Here is a 23928-nt window from a genome sequence, read left to right on the forward strand (position 1 = left end):
AGATTAGGAGTAATGAAAAAGGTCAATGAACCAACAGACTGGGTCAACTCAATGCTCATCACAAAGAAAAAGAATGGAGAGCTGAGAATATGTTTGGACCCTAAAGACCTAAATGAGAGCAAAAAACGAGAACACTACCAAATACCCACACGTGAGGAAATCATCAGTGAAATGTCAGGTGCCAAATATTTTACAAAGCTCGATGCCTCACAAGGTTTCTGGCAGCTGAAGCTGGATGAAAGCAGCACAAAGTACTGCACTTTTAACACTCCCTTTGGACGCCACTCCTTTCTCAGACTGCCGTTTGGAATAAAATCAGCAACTGAAATCTTTCACCGAGCGATGGAGCAGATCATCGAGGATTTGGAAGGAGTTCGAGTCTACATTGATGACATCATCATATGGGGGTCCTCAGCTGAAGAACACAATGCGAGACTGTGCAGAGTGATGGATCGTATACAAAGGTATGGACTAAAACTTAACAAAAACAAGTGTGAGTTTGGTGTGGAAGAAATACTCTTTCTTGGAGATAAACTATCAGCAAGTGGTGTTCAACCAGATCAAGACAAAATACAGGCAATACAGAACATGCCAAGACCCACAGACAAGACAGGAGTGTTACACATCATGGGAATGGTCAACTTCATAGGGAAATTCATTCCCAACCTAACATCAAGGACGGCATGCATGCGTGAGCTTCTGCACAAGGAGAGTGAATTTAAATGGACAGTTAGACATGAGCATGAGTGGCAGCAACTTAAGAACACGCTGACCACTGCACCAGTGTTGTCTTTTTATGACCACACCAAGAAGATAAAGCTGTCAACAGATGCTTCCAAAGATGGCATCGGTGCTGTTTTACTCCAGGCTGAGGGTGAGCACTGGAAACCAGTGGCTTATGCTTCAAGGGCTATGACCAAAGCTGAATGCTGATACGCACAGATCGAGAAAGAATGCTTGGGACTGGCATATGGTCTGATGCAGGGGTTTGTCCTCCCATGAGGATCTGTCCTCCAGCACTGTATCCTCTGCTCTCCATTGCCTAAGACATTCACTGAGCACACTGTCAGTTGGGGCCTCAAGCTTGATGTACTCATGCATCTTGGATGTTTCATCCTGGATAGGCCCATTGGCTTCAAGGGTGGTTTTCCACAGCTTCCTATGAAGGCTCTTAGAGTCCTGCTGATGTTGTACAGCTCCAAGCATTCAGTGATCCATGTGTGTGGCATTGAGTCATAGGCCTTCTTGTAATCAATACAGGTTGGTGTGTCGTGACTTGCAGTCTTGAGCGACTGTTCTGTCCACCAGGAGTTGGTGTTTGGCTCCTCTGGAGTCTCTACCAATGCCCTTCTGTGTGTTACTCATGTTACTCAAACATCAAACTGCCTTTCTGAGCACACATACAAGTGAAGAAGGTATACGCCAAGTAGCGTCTACACTGCCGCGAAGAAATAATGACGGAAATTGTAAAATATCCCCGAACTAAGCACCAGTTGGAGCTACTGGTGCTTGAAATATTCATGTTTTCTTTGTATGATTCTGACAAGCGCGTAAATACTTACTCTCTTCTTCTGAGTGAAAAGCGAGTTTAAGAAGCGTAAAGTTGCACAGCGCCACCTTGTGTACAGGAGCCACCTTGTGTACAGGAGTATTTCTGTTTTACATTAAGCGCCATCTAATGTCAGGGAATGAAATTGCATGTTCGCTCGGCTCATCGTCAGCGAAAATCGCCTGGGTGTGAACACATACGTTCTTGTAAAATACTTTTTTCTTTGTGTTTATTTGATTCTATTAAAGACATTTTGATAAGAACGACGGTACCGGGATTTAGCCGTAGCTTCAGCTGGTTTAGGAAAGGTCCCGCCCCTTTAACTGTCTCCACCAATCATTCTTGAAGGCTTAATCACATGTCATCAGTCTGACCAATCAGTAGTGGTTAAAGTCTTCACTTCCTTGTTTCACTTTAGCTCACAAGTCTCTCAGTTCTAACAAAAATACCAGCTAAAGCTCGTCTTAAGCGGTGTAGCTTTCCACAGAGTCTGGTGTCAGACAGTGGAACAAGTGAACAAAACAATGGAGCTCAGAGAAGCTTGATTGTCTGCAGTCGCTGGATTTTCGGCACCAGGTGCATTGGGTTAAAGTGACTGTCTTAGTGCACAATGAGTCTCTCCTCTTAACGTTTTAAAACAACAACCAACACACATGTAAAAGTTTTTTAATCTTTTAACTTAAGTTTTAATACATCTTTAGAAAAAAACTGCAGCTTCCAGCTTTTTCTGCAACAATTATCACAACAATGCATGTAAGATTGCAGAGGGACTGTAGATCCATACAGACTATGAGCTTTTCCTTTTTTTCTTTTTTTATGCTGGTGTGCCGCGGGATTTTGTCAAGGTTAAAGTGTGCCGTGGCTCAAAAAAGGTTGAAAAACACTGGTGTAGACTACAGTTTGAACCACTTGAAGGCGAGAAAACCTGCTGTAACCCTTGTGCTTCCTAGGCACTTTAACATTGGGAGTTGGGTCATCTAGACCAGTGTTTTTCAGCCTTTTCTGAGCCACGGCACACTTTAACCTTAAAAAAAATCCCGCGGCACACCAGGATCCAAAAATAAAAAAAATAAAATACAAAAAACGGAGAAACTCATAGTCTGTATTGATCTACAGCCCCTCCACAATCTCACATGCATTTTTTAGATAATTGTTGCAGAAAAAGCTGGAAACTGCAGCTGTTTTTTTCTAAAAGATGCAATAAAAGTTAAGTTAGAAGATGTAAAAACAGTTTGATGTGTGTTCGTTGATTTCAAGACGTTTAACAACAGATCTCCTTGAGCGCTGTCACTCTCACAACCCAATGCATCATGGGAGATGTAGTGCATAAAACGGCCGGCGGAGATCGCGTCTCTGAGCTTCCTTGTTTTGTTCACTTGTTCAACAGTCTGACATCAGATTCTGTGGAAAGCTGCACCGCTAAAGAGCTAAAGACGAGCTTTAGCTGGTATTTTTGTTAGAACTGAGCATCGGGACAAGGAAGCAGTGGCGGTTTTTGATATGGGCGATGTGGGCGGTCGCCCAGGGCGGCGGCATTTGGCGTGCCCGATGCGTGCGTTACTCACATATAGTGTTGTGCTACGATAGATGTCAACGATATTGAAAGAGGAAGCTAGCAGCTTTTAATTTGAAATTTCTTCAGCTGCCGACACTCAACACTTTTAGTTTGATACATCAGACTGTTAAGAATGTCTTCATCCTATTTGCTCTTCACACTTATGGTGCAAAAAAAAAAAAAAAAAAAAAAAAAAAAAAAGATGAAATAACTCAGAGTGAAACAACGTAAAACAGGCACATGAAAAGGAATTGGGCAGAACAAACACCCGTGCTCAACCAAATTTCGACAAAAGCAGGCAATGGGGATTATTTCCCACAATTCCTTGCTCTGACACGGCAGACCCGACACGCACGTGACCACCGCCTTCTGCTGCAAGACATTTGCGGCCACACCTTTTTGCGGCAGTCTTTGGAACATAAGTAAAAAAACTCGAGAGGGGGGCGCAACTCACCGGTGGCTGGCTGAATCACACTAACAGGTGTGAGGGGAGTCTTTTTCTATGGTGTCAAATTCATGCCTAAACTATTTGGCATCAAAACTGTAAAACCAGGAATCAAAACCCGAATTCTGCAAACCAAAACCCAAAATCTGCGAACCAAAACCCATAATTTGCAACCAAAACTCAAATCTGCAAATCAAAATTCATAAATTGAGAACCAAAACCCATAATTTGCAACCAAAAGCTATAACCTAAAGCGCAATCATATTTCTCAGGTGCTGATTTGTTTTCTCGCTGTTCTGAAATCGTCTTTTTGAGTTGCGCTTTTATTTTGAAATCGTCTTTTGAGTTGAGCTTTTTTTTTTTGCGGTTGCGATTCTAAAACCTGTCACACACGTAAAAACAGCGCCACGTCAGTCAACGGGAGGGGAGGCGGGACATCCCCGACAGCCAGTAGCTCATTGGCTACCGAATGACTCCGAGTCTTACGTCAGCGTCCACCACCTCAGAGCGCCAAAATCGTACCAATATCAGAGACAGTCATGGCGAACCAGCAACCGGAGGTAAGTTTTTCACATCTCAAGAACAATCAAACGTGTTCTCTGTATAATCGGAGGATGCCAGCATAGTCAGATGAGCTCCACCAGTGACTGCTAGGGAAAAAAAGTAAGATGTTGCATGATAAATCATCACCACCACTCATTGTAAAACAGTGAGCTAATGTGCTAGCTTAATGCTTACCCCCCCCCCCCCCCCCCCCCCAGCAAAGTAGATGGTTTATTGATAATTATTTGAGTCTTTGCGGAGGGTGTCCGCTCCTTTTTAATGCTTTTCTGTTCTCATGTCATTACTTGTAACCATTTCCATTTACTGTAACCAATGTTCGCCTGTGCTAGCCGTGTTAGCTTAATGCTAGCGGGTTATTCCGGCTCATTTCATGACTTGTATTAATAAAACTGATGCTGTGTCCGAATAATCACCCTAACCACTAACTACTAAACACTATATAGTGCGGCACTATATAGTGTTTTGGAGTTTTAAAAGCAATTCGGACACCATGCTCGCTACTCTTATCCTTCGGGTGTTTGCTTATACGCCGCTTGACAAGGAAACATAAAGGCGCATTGCTGCCACCACTTGGTCTGGAGGGGAACTACGACTGCATTTACGCCGATTATGACAATATCCATTTTAATAACATAATAAATATGAACATATTACGAAGACTATGAATATACTGTTTTGTGATGACGAAGAACGTGACACATTGGTGTAGATTTATTGTATTTGTTCAGAAATAAACCGCCAAGTTACTAATCATTCTCATCAGGCATGCGCCCGTCGTTTTAAAAAAAATTCAAACGCAATGCATTGTGGTCTACATTTGCCAATGACGTGAGCATCGATTCACACTGGTTTTTCGTAGAGAATTCTTGGAAATTTTCGAGTGTACTCAATTTTAGAATTGTAGATTCCGACAATGTAAAATGGCGAACGCACTATATAGTACACTATATAGGGCATAGGGTGGTAATTCGGAGACAGGGTTTGTCGATTTTTAAGAGAGTGTCAGGATTGGTCATATCTAACCTAGGAGTAAGAACCAGTGAATTGTCACCACGATAAATCAAAATATGTTTTAAGATGTCAAAGAATGTATAACCTAAATTGGGTTTCTCAACATTTCTCTAGGAATTCCAGAGGGAAGTGCTGCAACGACTATTGAACAACATAGAGAGAGCAGTTTCACACCCGCTGGATTTGGGTCATCTACTTTTTACATGTACCCATGAACTGGCATTCATTCGCTCTGTTTCAAACCAAGTCAGCATTCCTGAAGATGTTTGTAATGCTCTCATAAATCTGCATGAACTTCTGACACAATATAAGCAACAGCATGGCCCAGCTGTGGAAGTTGAGTTCTTGAACAACAATGTGGGACGTCCTAAAATCATGGTGAATGAAGAAAAGTTGAGAGAATACCTTGAAACCGACTTGTCGATCCCATCCATTTCAAACCTAATGGGTGTATCCAAGAGAACGATCAATCGGGCTTTGAAAAGGCATGGATTGACAGTTAAGAGCACATATAGCAATATATCAGATGACCAGCTGGATCAACTTATTTTCAGCATCAAAAAAAGCAACCCCACTATTGGCTTTAGAATTATGAAAGGCAAACTTCGGGCTCTAGGACATCGCATTACATGGACCAGAATATGGAAATCTATGAGACGTGTAGATGGGGCGGGTGTCTCAGGCAGACTAACAAGATCTACTTTTGGATGTGTGAAGAGGCGTGTGTACAGTGTACCTGCTCCACTATCCCTAGTTCACCTAGATACAAACCATAAGCTGATAAGGCAAGTCAGATTCAATCTAATCTAAGAAAATCTGCAAGATATTATACTTCATCTGTTGCACTTGAAATAGTATAAAAAATGTTATTTTGAATTTGTGTTGCAGGTATGGTTTTGTTATATTTGGAGCCATAGATGGCTTCTCACGAAAGGTGAGGGTTTGTTTTGTTTGCCCTTCATACTATTATTTTACTAATTGTGTTTAAAATATCACCTAACTGGCATATATTTATTTCTTCCCACATTTTTCCCCTTTTTATCTCACCCCACAGATAATGTACCTGGGAGCAGCAACAAACAAAGCTTCAACAGCATTAGGGTTTTTTTTGCGCTCAGTGGAGGACCACGGTGTTCCTAATAGGTTTGTGACTGTCAGTACCTAAATTCTCTCTTGCAGACTTGAGAGGTGTAGAAAACCACTAAGCTTTATTTAGACCAGACCAGAACCGTGTAACTTCCTGTCACAGGACCTTTTTTTTTACAAAACGTTTTACTTTAAATGCTTGAGAGCAGAGGTGATATTTCAGTTTAGAGCAGTTCTGTCCTCTATGTTTTACTTGAAACTTAACCAGCTAATATTTTTTTGTGCATCTAAAGGGTTAGAGCAGACCAAGGTTGTGAAAATGTGGACATAGCAAGATGGATGTTTGCAGTCCGTGGGTGTGACAGAGGCAGTTTCATGGCTGGCAAAAGTGTTCATAATCAAAGGTAAGACATAGCTCCCATATAATGACTATAAACATGATTTATGATTTGACCCCCCCCCCACACACACACAGACACACACACATTTTCTATAATCACCCTCCTATCCCCCCTCTCTAGCATCCTTCTCTCTACCCCCCCTCCTTTTCTTTTGTCCCGTCCAACAAAAACTGTTGCAAATGTAGATATGAATAAAGTTTAGTCTAAATTATAAAAGGGGTTAACTCAAAAATACACCTAGTGTGTCTGACGATTCATAACCCCTGTTGTAACAGTAAAATATATTCAACACAAAAGGCTTTCAGCTCTCATCTGTTTGCTCAGCTGTTGGACAGGACAAGTATTAAAAAACATGGCTCCCATATTCCAAGTACAGCTTTGTGAAGAATGTGTCAACTGCATTTTAACTGCGAATAATAATTTGAATAAGTAATTTAAAGAAAATGTGGGCCATAATCATAATGTTTTTAACTGTTTAGACCTGGGTCATTTTTTGGATAAAATCCAAATAAATTGAGATTTAATTTTGTACTGTGTACAATAATAAACAATGCTGCACATAAAGTTCACAACATATTTAAGATAGGTAGCAATTCTCTGTGTCCCACTGTACTTACTAGGCCATATTTGTGGCTGTACATTTCTGAAATACTCCATAACATATTGAAATTGTATTTTAAGGAGTCATTTTATGTATTTTTTACAGAATTGAACGTTTGTGGAGGGATGTGTGGATGTCTGTCACCGTCATCTACTACAACATGTTTCACTGTTTGGAAGAAGATGGACTGCTGGACCCGTCTGACAGTCGTCATCTCTTTGCTGCGCATTATGTGTTTTTGCCACGACTGCAAGCTGACTTGGAAAGTTTCATTTCCACGTGGGATAACCACTCCCTTCGCAGTGAACAAAATTTAACCCCCAACCAACTGTGGGCAATGGGCCGAGCTCAAACTCCCATCAATCCACCTGTCTATGCGCAGGTATAACAAAAACAAGCAGTTTTAACTACAATTGTGCTGTTTTTATAATGCTGTGGCAAAAAAATAGAATTTGTAAATTAACAGTCGATGCATTGTTAATATATATATTCCCATTTTAACTTTCGTTTTCTGTGTGTACAGGGTTCTGTGGACATTGGACAACAGTCTAACTCAAACCAGGCCGAGCAGGAAACGGTTGGAGTTGTTGTTCCGTCTGTGGCTTGTCCCCTCTCTGACTCAGACCTGTCCCAACTGTCCCAACTTTTCAACCCTCGTGGGACATCTGAAAACCATGGCCAAGACATCTACATTTCTGTACTAAACTATGTATGTCATCACAGCAGAATGTAAAAAACAACTACCAATATGAACAGATCTCAACCAAAATAAAATAATAAATGGTCAATAACCACCACTGGAATTTTGTATAACTTCAATTTTTTATGTTTGATCCATTAAATTCCTTTTGTTTACAAAAGACAGTAAGTTTTGCAAAATAACAAATTGTTGAAACACTAGTTTTTAACAAAACAAAAATTGTTGAAACACTAGATTCTGTGGAATCCTGCGCCACACTTCAGAGAGATCAAGATACTCTCTTTGAACTCCTCAAAAGAGTTGAGATGAGCTGTTGGAAAAGTCACAGTTTGTGTGCAGGCACTAACAACAGGGAAGCAGATGGTGTGACCAGGCATGTTGTCAAAGCAATTGTGGTTAAAACGAACAACTATTTTAAATGCTTCCCTGTCTGATAACAAGAGATGTCTGTGAGCCTGGCCAGAAAGCCATTGCATCACACCGGGGACAGAGGGCTCGTCGTGGTCTTCGGGTTCTGCATCTTAAAAGAAAAAAACAAAACAGAATTTCAATAATTAACGAAGAAATAAAGGGAGAGAAAAATTGAGATCTAACCTACCCTCAAGTTCGAGCAGAAAATCTTGAAAGTAGTTTAAGATTTTTTTTTCTGTTAGTTGGTTGACTGTGGAGCTACTGAACTCCGGTGCAAGTCTGGACACAATGTAGTGTGAATCCACCTATAATAATGCAGAGGGTGTGTATCAATTTAAAAAGAGCACAGAGCATATTAGCTAATTAAACGGTCAAACTTACTTTCTCAATATTGCCTGCAACAAACAGACCACGGCAATGTTCTGGATTTCCTTTGATGACCTTTAAGAAGTCATAGACATCTAAGCCTTGTCGTAGCTGGCTTAGCATCGCTGTCCTTTTTGTTGTGGCATGCAAGACAATTGCCCTTACAGGAAACACAGAAATACAGGATTAGTTAAATTTTAAAACCACCACCTAATTTATAATAACTATTTCTATGGATCTTTATTTGTGAAATAATTTATTTAATAATCTATTTAATAATTACTATTTATTTGTGGAATAAACAGGAATAAAACCATACAAAGTATGTTTTTGCTAGTAATTTTCTCTGCTCTGTACCACTCATACCAGGATTATGCCAGTCTTCATAATGCAGAGGCACGTTTACAAAATGACGACAAAAAAACAAACCAGAATTTTGTTTTTTGCAGACAAACCTGATTATGCTAGCTTTATGCTCCTCATTTATTGGACCAGTGTAGCCACAATTAACAATCTGGTCTGTGAAGCTTGTCATATCGTTCGCCTCGTCAATCTGCAAAAAAAAAAGTGTTTTAGTAACAAACTTGTTTAATACCTAAATTAAATATCAAACAATAAATTGATCTTACAGCTTCAATCAGTGGTGACAACTCCAAGTCAAAGATGTCATCTTTGCTTATGGGTATCAGCTCACCAGTTGCCAGGAACTGGTAGCACCATTCTTGTAGGAAACATGGAGCTGGACCACCCTGTGCAAGGCTCGCTGCAAAGACTTCCCCTGCAACTCTTAAAAACTCTAAGTTTGAAAAATGTTCAACCAACTATGAATTTAAATATGTTTCAGTTGTACATGAAGGAAGGCCTCTACACTGCACTATTTCATTTTAAATTTCTGGGAAGAATCTGAGATAACATTACACACCTGAAGAGACCATTGTCAAGGTCATTTAGGGAATACTTTGGGATTCTTCCTTTCCCTTCTTGACCCTCAAAGAGCCTGTCACCAATCCCAGAAATCAACTCTAAAACAAAAGTAAAAAAGACATTCAAGTAGGTGATACAGAAATGCATAGGAATGCACAATAAACAATAAACAACAATAAAATGTTGTTTCATTCCTCAAACATAAGTACCTGTCAGGAACTCCACACGCAGTGCCCCAGTGTCAATTCCAGACTCTCCCAGAAAAGTAACTTTAAGAGGATTGATGGGGGAACTTCGCTTTTGTCTTTTCCAGAGCATCATACCCCGTTCCACCAACTGTTCTCGTGCCACACAAAGGCTGAACTCTTTTGTGTGGTCAATTTGGGCAGCAAGCCAACGTAAAACATCTTCCTCACTGTTCAGAAAATTACGTGATTTGGATCAAGACGTGTAAGCTTTTTATACAATTTCACAGCATATAATTACTTGCCAAGAAATCTTGTCAGAAAGTGTATCTGATGCAGTGTTGGTTTCAAGACTGTTGTCAGACCTGTGGAAATGATGAAAAAGCAGTGAATTTGACATTATGCCAAAACTATTATGCAATTAATGTTGCACAAAATGTTTAAGCTATGGAAAAGGGTTCACCTTTCTCCACAGGAACTGGCATGAATGTTTAAGTCCACAAATGGAAACGTTTCGTGGCATATGGGGCATTCACCCTCACCAGGCTGAAAATAGTATACAAAATGAGTTGTATTGATGACATGCATATGACCTTTAAGATATGTCTAATGCTCAAATATGGATAACTATTCATTACCTCTTCCTCATCAGATGAGCTTAACATCACTGGGCATGAATGTACATGGAGAGCCAGAACTTGCAGTGGAAATAGCTTTTGGCAACTTTTGCATGCTGCTTTAGGCATGCTCTCAAATTCTTTCGCTTCAGGGGGTAAAGGAGTAGTGTTGAGTTCGTCTTGTAGAGGAACTATATAAAGAGTTGCTTTACCACTGAGGGAGACCATCTTTATTTGTGCCCCTGTATAGCCTTCGCTATCTGGAGCTATGAGTATCATTTGTCTCTTTCCATTGCCACCTATAAGAAATATTGACACATTGAGATTCTGAAAGAATTGCAGTTTTCCTATAAAGGTTAGGACAAATTATGTTACACAGTTAACAAAGAATTGCTTTAAACATTCAGGCTGCAAAGAAGCAACTTTACCCAGAAATTGAGTGTGAAAGTGAACAAAGTTTTATGGGTGTCTGATATTCAATTTTAGAATAAAAAAGGGAAAAATAAAAGTAATAAGTAGTTAGTGTTTAGGAAGAAAAAAAACCCACACACAACCTGAGGATTTATGAAGCAGCCATCCTCCTGTTAACGCCTCCAGTTTTGGAAATGCTTCATGCAACAGGTTCTGCAGCTGAGGTAAACAAGAGAAGCATGAAATACATTTTATTAATGTTCATGAATTTTACGTGCACTTCTAATACCCATACAAAATACACAAACAAATATTGAAGAAACTTCCAAGTAATAAAGAAACCCTTTTCTATCTCAATTTTTCAGGCTTTCCAATAATTTGGTTATTTGCTGGATTTAGTAAAAGCAATTTCCAGTTGGTTTTGGCCTCATTTATATGATGGAGTCGTGCTATTGAACTACATATTATTACTGCATTACACATTAGCCTTAGCCCTGAATAATAACCATTTAAATGATCATCCAGTGACAAATTTCTCAAAAGCAGTAGTGGCAATCAATCATTTGTAAAAGGCATCTTTGTCCATCTTCAAAGTTGGGATGTTATACTAAAGTTTTTTTTTGGAGAAGTTTGACAGGACAAGAGAAACTTATTAGAACAAGTTAGATGGAAACAACCTGCTTATGACAAATTCAGAGATTCAAATTTCTTTTGTGCAAAAGTCTAATACAAACACAACAATGATAGTTACTTTATGTTACTATTAACCACCTAAATTTAGGTCTTGTGATATGGTTGTACCATAGACATACCTCAGAATGACTTAGGTTCTCTGAAAGACTGATGCTTCGTTTGCCTAGTCCAGCCTGAAAAAGTTGTAATTCCTCTGAAGGAGAGGGGGTGTACTTTAAATTTGTATTGAGCAAGCAGAAGTTGCATGAAAACGCTTTCATTAACTTGGACATTTTGCATATTTTTGAGGCACTTGGAAAACGTCTTTTTCCAGTAGCATTTTGCCTCCGGAAGAGAGCTGGAAAAGACCTGAGACAGAAGAAACCACATACTAATGAGCACTTCATAATTATATTTCTGTTTTAACATATGTCAACAATTTTAGTAATTATAAATGGAAATACAAATACTTCAATACTTCAATTTGTGACTGTAACGTTAAAAATACACTAAAATACTTAGGACAAAGAACTTTCAATTATAATAGAACCTGCTCATTTCCTGCTGTACAGATGTGGTCCGTTGCTGTGCTAAAAGACTCTGACTCTGTCCCTGATCACTTTGGTGTGGTGTCTGGCTATGCTGAGGAGTAGCCATCTGTTGCTGTACTACTGGACCAGGTCCCTGGTTCACCCTGTTTGCAGCTTGGCTCTGCTGTAGATTTTGCTGAAGGGCAGACACCAGGGTCTGTACAGCTGACAGTATCTCAGAGTATCCATTCTGGCGATTGCAAAAAAAAGTAGATTTACAATTTCCAATAATTCCTTCATTCATGAATAAATAAATACACAAAGAAAGAAAAAAAGAAAGAAGGTTATTATTAAACATTATGCTTTTATCTTAGGAACTTCTAGCCTACCAATGACCGCACCGGATTACACTTCTGCTTAAGAGCTCAACACAATATGCAATATTGCCCCTGTTGATGATTTCACTGTGCTGTAGTCATGTCAAACCCGTAAAGATTGCATAAGAGCCCCAAAAAACCCACAGTAATCGTTCTAACACACCGGTCTCAGTTCGTCTGACCGTATCCTTCATTACGACTTTAATCTCCTCCAGAATTTTTTATCCACCGTGGACTTAACACTGTCGTGTATGCTCGATCCTGACACTGTCGTAAAAATCGACTTAGTTTTATCCAAACAAGTCATGAAATGACAACAAAGCAGTAAAAAAAGAGCGGACACCCTCTGCAAAGACTCACAAATAATTATCAATAAACTACCGGTACTTTTTTACGGGAGGGGGGTGGGTCAGGAAATGAGCCGGAATAACCCGCTAGCATTAAGCTAACACGGCTAGCACAGGCGAACATTGGTTACAGTAAATGGAAATGGTTACAAGTAATGACATGAGAACAAAAAAGCATTAAAAAGGAGCGGACACCCTCCGCAAAGACTCAAATAATTATCAATAAACCATCTACTTTGCTGGGGGGGGGGGGGGGGGGTAAGCATTAAGCTAGCACATTAGCTCACTGTTTTACAATGAGTGGTGGTGATGATTTATCATGCAACATCTTACTTTTTTTCCCTAGCAGTCACTGGTGGAGCTCATCTGACTATGCTGGCGTCCTCCGATTATACAGAGAACACGTTTGATTGTTCTTGAGATGTGAAAAACTTACCTCCGGTTGCTGGTTCGCCATGACTGTCTCTGATATTGGTACGATTTTGGCGCTCTGAGGTGGTGGACGCTGACGTAAGACTCGGAGTCATTCGGTAGCCAATGAGCTACTGGCTGTCGGGGATGTCCCGCCTCCCCTCCCGTTGACTGACGTGGCGCTGTTTTTACGTGTGTGACAGGTTTTAGAATCGCAACCGCAAAAAAAAAAAAGCTCAACTCAAAAGACGATTTCAAAATAAAAGCGCAACTCAAAAAGACGATTTCAGAACAGCGAGAAAACAAATCAGCACCTGAGAAATATGATTGCGCTTTAGGTTATAGCTTTTGGTTGCAAATTATGGGTTTTGGTTCTCAATTTATGAATATTGATTTGCAGATTTGAGTTTTGGTTGCAAATTATGGGTTTTGGTTCGCAGATTTTGGGTTTTGGTTTGCAGAATTCGGGTTTTGATTCCTGGTTTTACAGTTTTGATGCCAAATAGTTTAGGCATGAATTTGACACCATATTTTTCTATCTGACAATCAACTCTGGGCCGCAGCTGCGCCTCCCGTCATAGAGACGGAGCCGCGTGTGAGAGGGAAGGGGAAGGGGGGGGAGGGGGGGGGAGCGCAGACCATTTTATATGGATTGAGGTTTTTTGGAGGATTTCTACTGTTGGTGTTGCACAAAATTAGGGAAATGCCAAATATTTTTGGAGTAATCCCACTGATGAGTTCTATGATTTAGTCTTTAATGTTTTATAAGACCTAAACATATTAATCACAATAAGTTTTTTTTTAGATCTAATCCCTCTGATATGTTTCACAAAGACACACACAGGACGTCACACATTAAGAAATTATAGCTAAAAATGAAGCAGGAGTCCAGCTCTAAAAAAAAATGCTCTAAAAAATGATAAAAGAGCAAAAAAAAAAAAACGGAATTATTTGATTTGTAATTTCTTATTAATATTTCCAGGCTTTCTTTGTTTTGTTCAGAAGCATGTTCATATTTGTATAATTTTGACAGAATATATTTCTATGGAGAGCAAAATATTACAAGTTATTTAAGGTTTAACTTGTGTTCCTGTTTTTATTCATATTTATGTTCAAAAAGTTCAGTTTAAAAGGTTTAAAAGTTTAGCTTTAGTGTGTTCAGTAAATCTTTATCTTCTTCGGCCCAAAACCTTAAGCGTGTTTTTAACTTAGGCCCCCTGTGTGACTGAGTTTGACCCCCGCTGTAATACGAGTCTAGAAAAGTCATGCATTTTTTTTGTAAAATGGCTAAATAGAATATAAGGAACACAACAGGATGTTGTTGTCAAATTTTGTATGTGTGCGGGGGGGGGGGGGCGCTGGTGGGGTTACTCGCCCAGGGAGTAAGTCAGTGTAGAACCGCCACTGCAAGGAAGTGAAGACTTGAACCACTTCTGATTGGTCAGACTGATGAAATGTGATTAAGCTCCCCAAGAATGATTGGTGGAGACAGTTAAAGGGGCGGGACTTTTCCCAAATACAGCCGGAGTTGCAGCTGAATCGCGGTACGTCATTCTTATCAAAATGTCTTTAATAAAATAAAATAAACGCAAAGAAAAAGTATTTTACGATCTTTTATATTCCTAACTCCTCAGTGTTTTATCAGGGCCTGTTTGGATGAACAGAGAGCTGAAATCCTGGAGATGGGAAATGTTTTTACATCAGTTAATGAGGGCAATTTTCCACGGCACACTTGACCATCTCCCACGGCACACTAGTGGTTGAAAAATACTGATCTAGACCCACTAGACATTGCTCTGAACCCTTTTTCTTCAATGATTTGTGATCTTCACTGGTGTCCATGGATTACATGAAATCTTTCCACCTTTATCCACCTTTGTCTTGGTAGGGAGAACACGTCAATGTAAGGGTGGGGTCATCTAAGATAGCACAAGGGTTAATGACCACACTGACAAAAACACAGCAGTTGATGGTCTTGATGGCACACACATATAAAAATAACCTCATTGCGGTTTCTGTTTTACTTTGCAGAATACAGTTCCTAATTTAAAAGGAGAAACTAAACAGAAATACTTTTGTGTTTGCAGCCCATTATGTCCTAATTGTAGCCACATTTATTTAAAAGAAAATAGCTTAAAAAGGAAGCCTATTTAGATTTGATGCCACATTTGTTTTTCAGAATTGAAGTGAAATTCTCTTATTCTTGTGAACCATTTTAGGATATTCTATTGTAAATTACCTATTGTTACGACCCCGGCTGTGTGGCCAACTTTAACCCCGCCCGGTTATCATAATTTTCTTTATGTTACACATTTCTCCCTCCTCTCTGAAGAGGGACGTAACACCTGGTTATGTATTACTAATTTTCTTTTTTCAAAGAGACCAGTAAAGTAATTGCATTCTTGCTTCCTTTACTGAAACCATAAATCTTCTCATTGTTTCTTATCAGAGGCGTGTCTGTCATTTCTGACTGAATTTTATAATTGAGTGCTGATTTTGTAGCAGGAAGGGATGTTGATTGACCTGCAGGCAGAAGCTACAAGGAATTTAAGGCGGAATGACTTGAATGCCTGGACTGCAGACTGAAACCTCACGCTGCTCCATTACGACCGTCTACAACAGCTTAACGACCCGCCTCCTTTCATTTTCAGACTTCCTGCTGCTAAGGAGAAGCAGCAACACTTTTCCTGCCTTCTTTCTGGATTGGTTATGTTATCCAGTTTAGGAGTTTATCTCATTAGGCCATTTGTTGTAAGGGACCTGAAGTTTTAGGAATCCAATGTTATCACTTCCAGCTCTTTTCATTACACTTACTGTAAATATTAACATCTGAAGATTTTTACATGATGTTCTCCCTGACTCCTCCCCTCTCAGGGAATTCAGTCAACAAACTTGTTTTCAGTTTTAAGTCCAACATGTCAAATATCATGGATAATATTGCTCCTAGTGAGGTGAAGGTGATCTCCGGTAGGAAAAAATCTCCATGGAGAAATTCCATTATTGTAAACAATGGAAAAAGAGAATGTCGGAAATTTGAACGGAAACGGAGAAAATTTAAACTACAGGTACATTATAACATTTATAAAGAGAAACTTCACTTATATAATTTACAACTGTGCAATGCAAGAAAGTCCTATTTTTCTGAAATTATTACCAAAAACTCCCATAATGCTCGGGTCCTATTTAATATAGTTGACAGGTTGACAAAACCCCCTGTGACAGTGGCACCAGAATTTTACTCCATCAAAGGCTGTAATGACTTTGCCAAATTCTTCAGGGACAAAATCAAAAACACTAGACAAACCATAGTTTCATCAACTACAAGTGAACCCTATCCACTAGAAACCAGTATTAATCCAATGGCTCAGTTTCAACCCATAAACAGCAAAGAACTGCTGGACCTTCTATCGCAACTGAACTCCTCCTCTTGCTGTCTGGATATTCTACCCACAAGCTTTTTCAAAAAGGTCTCAAAGACATTGGAACCAGACCTGCTCCTGACTATCAACTTGTCGTTAACATCTGGCGTTTTCCCAGATCCACTGAAAACAGCTGTAATTAAACCTCTTCTAAAAAAGGAAAGTCTAGACAAAACTCAAATGAACAACCATAGACCGATATCAAACCTGCCATTTTTAAGCAAGATCATTGAAAAAGCTGTTTTCCATCAGCTAAATGAATTCCTAATAAAAAATAACTGCTATGATGCCTTCCAGTCAGGCTTCAGACAGAATCACAGCACTGAAACGGCCCTGATCAAAGTGATTAATGACATACGTTTGAATACAGACAGTGGGAATATGTCTGTGTTAGTTCTACTGGATCCCAGTACTGCGTTTGATACAGTCGACCATGCAATACTATTCAGACGACTGGAAAGCTGGGTGGGTCTCACTGGGCCAGTATTAAACTGGTTCAAAACGTACTTAGAAAACAGGAAATATTTTGTGTCCATTGGTAACTTCACTTCTGAGCCAGTAAAAAATTACATGCGGAGTACCCCAAGGCTCCATCCTGGGACCACTTCTATTTAACATCTACATGCTCCCACTGGCACAAGTGATAAAGAACAACAACATTAGCTACCATAGTTATGCAGATGATACACAGATATATATTAGACTGACACCAGGCGACCGAGTCCCTGTAAAAGCCCCTGGGAAATGAATTGAGGACATTAATGACTGGATGTGCCATAATTTACTTCAGCTAAACAAAAACAAAACTGAGGTCATTGTCTTTGGGGCTAAAGAAAAAAGGTTGGACGTCATTATAGAGCCAGGCCAAAAACTTGAGTGTATTGATAGACACAGACCTAAATTTTGATAAACACATTAAGGCAGGTACAAAATCAGCCTATTATCATCTCAAAAATATCTCAAGGATTAAAGATCTGATGTCTAAGCAGGACCTGGAGAAACTAGTGCATGCTTTCATCTTTAGTCGACTTGATTACTGTAAGAGTGTGTTTACAGCACTACCAAAAAAATCCATCAGGAAATTGTAGCTTATTCAGAACTCTGCTGCCCGGGTTCTCACAAGGACCAAGAAAGTGGACCACATTAGTCCAGTTCTGAGGTCTTTGCACTGGCTACCTGTCTGTCAGAGGATAGACTTTAAAGTTCTGCTACTGGTTTATAAAGCTTTGAATGGTTTAGCACAAAATACATGGCTGACCTCCTGACCCAGTGTGGACCAGCCAGACCTCTCCGCTCTTCTGGACTTCTGGTCTTTTATCAGTCCCTAAAGCTAGAACTAAGCATGGAGAAGCTGCATTCACTTTCTATGCTCCACAGATCTGGAATAGACTTCCAGAAAACATCAGATCTGCTGAAACACTTAGTGTCTTTAAATCCGGGTTAAAAACTTACCTGTTCTCAGCTGCATTTAGTTACTTTGTATTCAAAAGTTTATGTCCGCACTGTTTATCTATGCTTGTTTTAAATTCAAATCTGGTTTACTATCTTTTAACTCTATTTTAATGATCACATTTTTACTATTTGTTTTTAATTGTTCTTTTAATTTTTTATGTAAAGCACTTTGAATTGTCTCTGTACAGGAAATGTGCTATATAAATAAACTTGCCTTGCCTTGCCATTGACCCTTGACCTACATACACATGGGAAGCCAATCATGAGAGGAGGTATTTAAGGTGGCCAAGAGCAAGTTTTTCTCCACTTTGCATCTCAAAACAGCTGTCAGATGACCTGAAAACAAAGATTGTTCAACATCGTAGTTTAGGTGAAGGGAAAAGCCTGTTAAGAGATTTTAGCTGTCAATTTCCACTGTGAGGAATATAGTAAGAAAATGGAAGACCACAGGCACAGTTCAAGCAAAGGCCCAGAGTGGCCGGCCCAGAAAAATCTCAGATAGGCAGAGGCAAAGGATGGTGAAAACAATCAAACTCAACCCTCAGACCAGCTCCAAAGACCTACAACGTGATCTGGCTGCAGATGGTGTCACTGTGCATCGTTCAACCATTCAGCGCACTTTGCACGAGGAGATGCTGTATGGAAGAGTAATGCGGTAGAAGGCTCTTCTGCGCACATGCCACATACAGAGTCACTTGAGGTATGCTAAAGCACATTTGGATAAGTCAGCTTCATTTTGGAATAAGGTGCTCTGGACTGATCAAACTAAAATGGAGTTATTTGGACATAACAAGGGGCTTTAACAAAGAACACAGCATTCCAAGACAAACACTACCCACGGTCAAATTTGGTGGCGGTTCCATCATGCTTCGGGGCTGTGCGGCCAGTGCAGGTACTGGAAATCTGGTCTTAGTCGAAGGAGACATGGATTCCAGTCAGTATCAGCAGATTCTTACATAAAAATTTCAATAATCAGTGACAAAGTTGAAGTTACGCTGAATACTTCAACAGGACAATGACCCTAAACACTGCTCTAATTCCACAAAGGCATTCATGCAGAGGAAGAAGTACAATGTTCTGGAATGGCTATCTCAGTCCCCAGACCTGAAGATTATTGAAAATCTGTGGTGGGATTTAAAGCGGGCTGTCCAATGCTTGGAAGCCATCAAATCTGACTGAACTGGAGATGTTTTGCAAAGAGGAATGGTCCAAAATACCTTCAACCAGAATCCAGGTCCATATTGGAAGCTATAGGAAGCTATTGGAAGCTGTCATTTCTACAAAAGGAGGATCTACTAAATGCTGATGGCAGGTTTCTGTTTGGGGACCCACATACACACCTGCCTCTTTTTAAGTAATTATAGCAGTTTTACTTAAATCCAATAAACTTCATTTCACTTCTCAAATATCATTGTGTTCATCTGCTATATGATATATTAAACTGAAATTGATTATCCGAACAACCAATGCTTTATGAAGAAAAATCTTGTAAATTATCAGGGATGCCCATACTTTCTCATTACACTTTATCTGGAGCTTGTTTTCCCCGTTTTAACTTTTGCCTCTTTCGTTTTTTAAAAAAAAAGAAAGTTTTCCTGCAAATGGCAGATTGTAATAGACGGCTTGTTTCATTTAAACAGAGGGGCTTTTTTAAGTCATTTTTGTTGACAAGAGTTGGTTGGTGATTTTGTGTTGTGTAAACTGTTTTTAAAATTTACTTCAAAATTCACCTAAAGCTTTTTACGACGCCGAAGTTGGCTTCCAATTTGCGAATGCATTAAAGGAACAATCCACTGCATTTTTCCCACTAAGATCACCTTAGACCGGGTCCTGTTCAAAACCTGCTGGACCTGGACTGCTCAAACCTGGATTAAATTATGATTTAGATACTGAAGAATACGTTCAACACAGTTTCTGATTTTATGCAATTTAAGGGTAATAGGGACAAGGGAAGGACAACTTAAAGCAAAACACCAAAAAAGGAACTATAAAGTGTCATGGCTATAGAACATTTGAGACCCAGATGCTGGAACCCGAAAGAAAACACAGGAGAGAGCTGCGTGGTGAGTAAGCGGATTTAATTGTCAGCAAAGTTAGGGAGTGAGCAGGTTCCGTGCGGGCCACAATACGAGAGGCTGGTTTCTGTGGCATCACTGGTGGATCCGTCAGTAGGGTTTGGAGTCGGCAGCATCGGCAGAGATCCGGGAGGTTGGATGATCGGCAGAGGCTCGCGGTGACACCGGATGAAGCAGACTGAGTGAGGTTTCCAGACAACGGCTGATTCAGGCGACCACTCGTGGCTTGGGGTTTCCTGGAGACAGGTAAAATAAGATAAATTAGGTGCAGGCTTGGAACAAGGTAGCTTGACATGAACTAGACGTGAGGCCAAAATCAGCACCATCAGGGGCAACAGACTGGCGATGAATACTGGTCCAGGAGCTCCTTAAGTAGGCCTGGACTGCTGGATGGTGACTATCTAAATCAGGTGTGTTCAGTCAATCAGGATGTGGAATGAATTGAGTCAGCTAATCAGCAGCAAGCTGGTCAGGGAGAAATGGAAAACATGCAGGGTTGAGGCTCTTGAGGACCAGGGTTGGCCAGCCCTGAACTAACGTTTCTGTTACAATAACAGTAAAAACAAGCAAACAGTTTGCTAAATAAGTATATGTAAATGTGTTATCAATAAATACAGTGTACTTTGTATCTTCTTTTTGCAGTTGGACAGGCTGGATTAAGACATGTTTGTACAAATTCTGTACTGTGAAGGAATTCAAGTCTACACGTGACCATGTCCTCCTCTGCCCCAAAAGCATCCCAGGTTGATCCTGTCAATCTTCCGATTTCATTTAGCCACAATGTTTTCCCTGTGACCACTCCTCATTCTCTAAAACAGGGGTGTCCAAACTACGGCCCGCGGGTAAACTGCAGTCCGCAGGTCTGTTTTTATTGGCCCGCAGCCAATTCTGAAAATATAATTGAAAATGGCCCGCATGACACTTGAGCTCAACTCTGTTGCACTTCTCAATTTCAACACTAGATGGAGTCGGTCACAGAAAGGTGGTTTTCCACTAAACAAAATTAAGCAAATGTGCATTTTATGTCTGTAGCAGCAGGGGATTGTGGGAATCGATCCCCTGATCTAATTAGGGCTCAGTATGAGCGTTTCTGTTTGCCCACGTTTCTTTGCAAATGGCAGTTTTGTAGTTTCACCTTAGTTTGTTCTTCCTGTTATGTTTGTTTCTTGTTGTTGCACCCTAAGTGTGGAAGGAGTAGATGTTGATGACACCTGTGCAATGTTCAATGTTGGCGTTATCAAACCAAATGGGCTTGTTGTGCTGGAAAAAATATTACACCTATAGTTTCTCTCACTTACTGCCTCCTGCTTATTGAGAATTGTGCGGTATACCGAACATGAAGAGCTCTGCAGCTTTGCCAGATTGATTGACAATTCAACTGACCCTGTACTACAGGTTACAAGTGATGGACCTGCTTACTACGAGTCACAAGAAATGGCCACGCCGAAACGAAAGATTGCAAGGGAGAGTAGGAAATTCCAGATGTAGGAAATTCCAAACACGGTGGGAAAATGACTATTTTTTCAAGGAAATCAACGGAAAGTGTGTCTGTTTGATTTGCACTGAAGATGTTGCCGTGATGAAAGAATATAATGCACTATGAGACCAAGCATCAGAGCAGCTACGCTTCATACACAGGTGCCGAAAGAGCACAGAAATTCAAACAGATGGCAGCTAGCCTGCAAGCCCAACAACAGTTTTCTTTCGTGCTAACAAAATACAGGAAAACGCCACAGCAGCAAGCTATGAAGTCGCACAACTTATTGCCCAGCAGGGCAAACCGTTCTCAGACGGGGACTTCATAAAGCAGTGCCTTATCAAAGTCACAGAAGTAATGTGCCCAGAGAAAGTGCAGGATTTCAACAACGTGAGCTTATCAAGAAATACGGTGGTGCGGAGAATCGAGGACTTGTCAGCTAACCTGAAACTTCAGCTGAGAGAGAAAGCTTGTGCTTTTGATTTTTACTCGATAGCGTGCGATGAGAGCACAGACGTCACAGACACCGCACAGCTTTGAATTTTTTTGCAGGGAGTCAATGATAATTTTTGCTGTACGGAGGAGCTGCTTGATCTGATGAGCCTAAAAGGCAGAACGACGGGTGAAAATATTTTTGATGCGGTGTCAGAGGCAGTTGAAAAGATGTGGCTTAAATGGGACAAGCTCTGTGGAGTAACAACGGATGGAGCCCCAGCCATGATGGGTGAGCGCAAAGGAATGGCATCCATGGTGTGCAACAAGGTACAAGAGAGCGGAGGTGAGGCTGTTAGGATGCACTGTATAATCCACCAAGAAGCACTGTGTGCCAAGACTATCCAGCTGGGCGATGTGATGAACACTGTTGTAAAAACTGTCAACATAATTCGAGCTAGAGGACTGTACCACAGGGAATTTCAAGCTTTCTTATCTGACGTGGATGCTATACGGGGATGTCCTCTACTACTCTGAAGTACGCTGGCTCAGCCGCGGCTCTTTACTGCAGCGTTTTTTTCCGCTGAGATCAGAAATCGACAAGTTTTTGAAAGAGAAGGGCCGACCTCTTCATAAACTGAGTGACCCTCTGTGGCTGGCAGACCCTGCATTTTTAGTTGATCTCACTCATCATCTGAATATACTGAACAAGAACCTACAAGGCAAAGAACAGCTGGTGTCCCATCTGTATGCGCACATGAAAGCCTTCTGTGTAAAACTCCGCCTGTTTGAGACACAAATACGAAGCTTTAACGCTGCACACTTCCCTGCGTTTTCTGAAATCAAGTCTGCTTTTCCAAAGGCAGATCTTTCTGCTAAAAAGGAGAAATATGCTTCTGTAATTACATCTCTCATGACGGAATTCAACCAGCGTTTTCAAGATTTTTCTGTCATTGAAAAACAAATCAAGCTGTTCTCGAGCCCCTTCCTGGTGGAGGCAGAAGAGGTGGAGGAGAGTCTGCAGTTAGAGCTGATTGAAATGCAATGTGATGATTCTCTGAAGAGTCAATATCAGCTTCTCTCCCTCCCTGACTTCTATCAGAGTTTGGATCATGCCAAGTTTCCTCTGATGAGACGCCACGGAAAGAGAATGATCAGCCTGTTCGGCTCAACATACATATGTGAACAAACATTTTCTCTGTTACATCAGAACAAAAGCAGACTGAGGTCCAGAATGACAGATAGCCATCTCTGTGAAGTCCTTCGTATCTCAACCACCAACCCGACATCCCAGCCATCCTTCAATCCAAAGCACAGCATCACTGCTTCCACTGAGAGGAATGTTCTTCACATTATGGGTGAGTTAGAAATACACACAGTAGTCATGTGTCAATATGTCACCTCTTGTGACCTTTGCACAGAACCAGAACTTGTTGTGCATATTTATCACTGCAGGAATGTCTGTAATGAAGGTTTTTTGTCCACAGCTGAAATACATAGACAGAGCTGCAGAAAGAAGGGGGAAATATGGCGTCACTGAAAAAGGAAATTCTATCAAGCTTCAGCTCCAGTTGTGTAAGTTAAAACTGGCGAGTGTCACTGCGAGCATCATCTGAGAGCTTTGATCTCATCCTGTCATTTCTGATCAACAGAAACTACGAACAGCCCACAAAAGATGGCTTGACGAGCAACAATATTGGGAGTAAAATGTTACAGCTGTGGGGGTGCGTGGTGGGGGGGTGGGGTGGTGGTCTGGCTTGGCTTGGGGGGGTGGTCCCTTTGCCTGTGCTGGGGGGGGGTTGGCGGGGGGCGCTGCTCGGGGGGGGGGCCCAGCGGCGCTGGATGGGCTTCCCGTCTACACCTGGGGCTGGGATCGGCCCTTCCCTGGCTCTGGGGCGGGACGGGACAAC

The 23928-nt window shown here is 40.8% G+C and overlaps 2 protein-coding genes across 5 annotated transcripts; one reads left to right on the forward strand and one right to left on the reverse strand.

Annotated features, from left to right (window-relative positions):
- The first annotated feature begins 4007 nt into the window (after positions 1-4007).
- Positions 4008-8015, forward strand: LOC144994387 (uncharacterized). The gene is made up of 6 exons (XM_078952147.1): positions 4008-4109; positions 6013-6058; positions 6179-6267; positions 6504-6614; positions 7318-7594; positions 7736-8015. The coding sequence occupies exons 3-6, from the start codon at positions 6182-6184 to the stop codon at positions 7943-7945; spliced, it is 684 nt and encodes a 227-aa protein (XP_078808273.1). The 5' UTR covers positions 4008-4109; positions 6013-6058; positions 6179-6181; the 3' UTR covers positions 7946-8015.
- LOC144994384 (uncharacterized) lies at positions 8016-13357 on the reverse strand. Of its 4 annotated transcripts, XM_078952141.1 has the most exons (14): positions 13189-13357; positions 12049-12278; positions 11639-11867; positions 10970-11045; positions 10437-10714; positions 10262-10344; positions 10104-10163; positions 9823-10028; positions 9612-9711; positions 9319-9475; positions 9145-9242; positions 8705-8849; positions 8511-8628; positions 8016-8432 (listed from the first exon to the last, which is right to left on the reverse strand). In XM_078952141.1, the coding sequence occupies exons 1-14, from the start codon at positions 13207-13209 to the stop codon at positions 8143-8145; spliced, it is 2091 nt and encodes a 696-aa protein (XP_078808267.1). In that variant the 5' UTR covers positions 13210-13357; the 3' UTR covers positions 8016-8142. The 4 variants fall into 4 exon arrangements, with proteins under 4 accessions (XP_078808267.1, XP_078808271.1, XP_078808264.1 ...); XM_078952145.1 differs by lacking the exon at positions 12049-12278 and having other exon boundaries at positions 13086-13189; XM_078952138.1 differs by lacking the exon at positions 13189-13357 and having other exon boundaries at positions 12049-12467.
- Between the last annotated feature and the right edge of the window lie 10571 nt (positions 13358-23928).

Source organism: Oryzias latipes, chromosome 1, assembly GCF_053564925.1.
Source record: "Oryzias latipes strain Hd-rR chromosome 1, Olatipes_Hd-rR_3.1".
In the NCBI taxonomy this organism is placed as follows: Eukaryota; Metazoa; Chordata; class Actinopteri; order Beloniformes; family Adrianichthyidae; genus Oryzias; species Oryzias latipes.

Coding starts and splice junctions, on each gene's coding strand:
- LOC144994384 (XM_078952138.1), bottom strand. CDS start 12,386: ATGTTTAATAATAACCTTCTTTCTTTTTTTCTTTCTTTGTGTATTTAT. Junction 10,715..10,969: donor GCTGCTTCATAAATCCTCAG/GTTGTGTGTGGG, acceptor TATTTCTTATAG/GTGGCAATGGAAAGAGACAA. Junction 10,345..10,436: donor GCTCATCTGATGAGGAAGAG/GTAATGAATAGT, acceptor TACTATTTTCAG/CCTGGTGAGGGTGAATGCCC.
- LOC144994387 (XM_078952147.1), top strand. CDS start 6,182: ATGTACCTGGGAGCAGCAACAAACAAAGCTTCAACAGCATTAGGGTTT. Junction 6,268..6,503: donor GACCACGGTGTTCCTAATAG/GTTTGTGACTGT, acceptor GTGCATCTAAAG/GGTTAGAGCAGACCAAGGTT. Junction 6,615..7,317: donor AAAAGTGTTCATAATCAAAG/GTAAGACATAGC, acceptor TATTTTTTACAG/AATTGAACGTTTGTGGAGGG.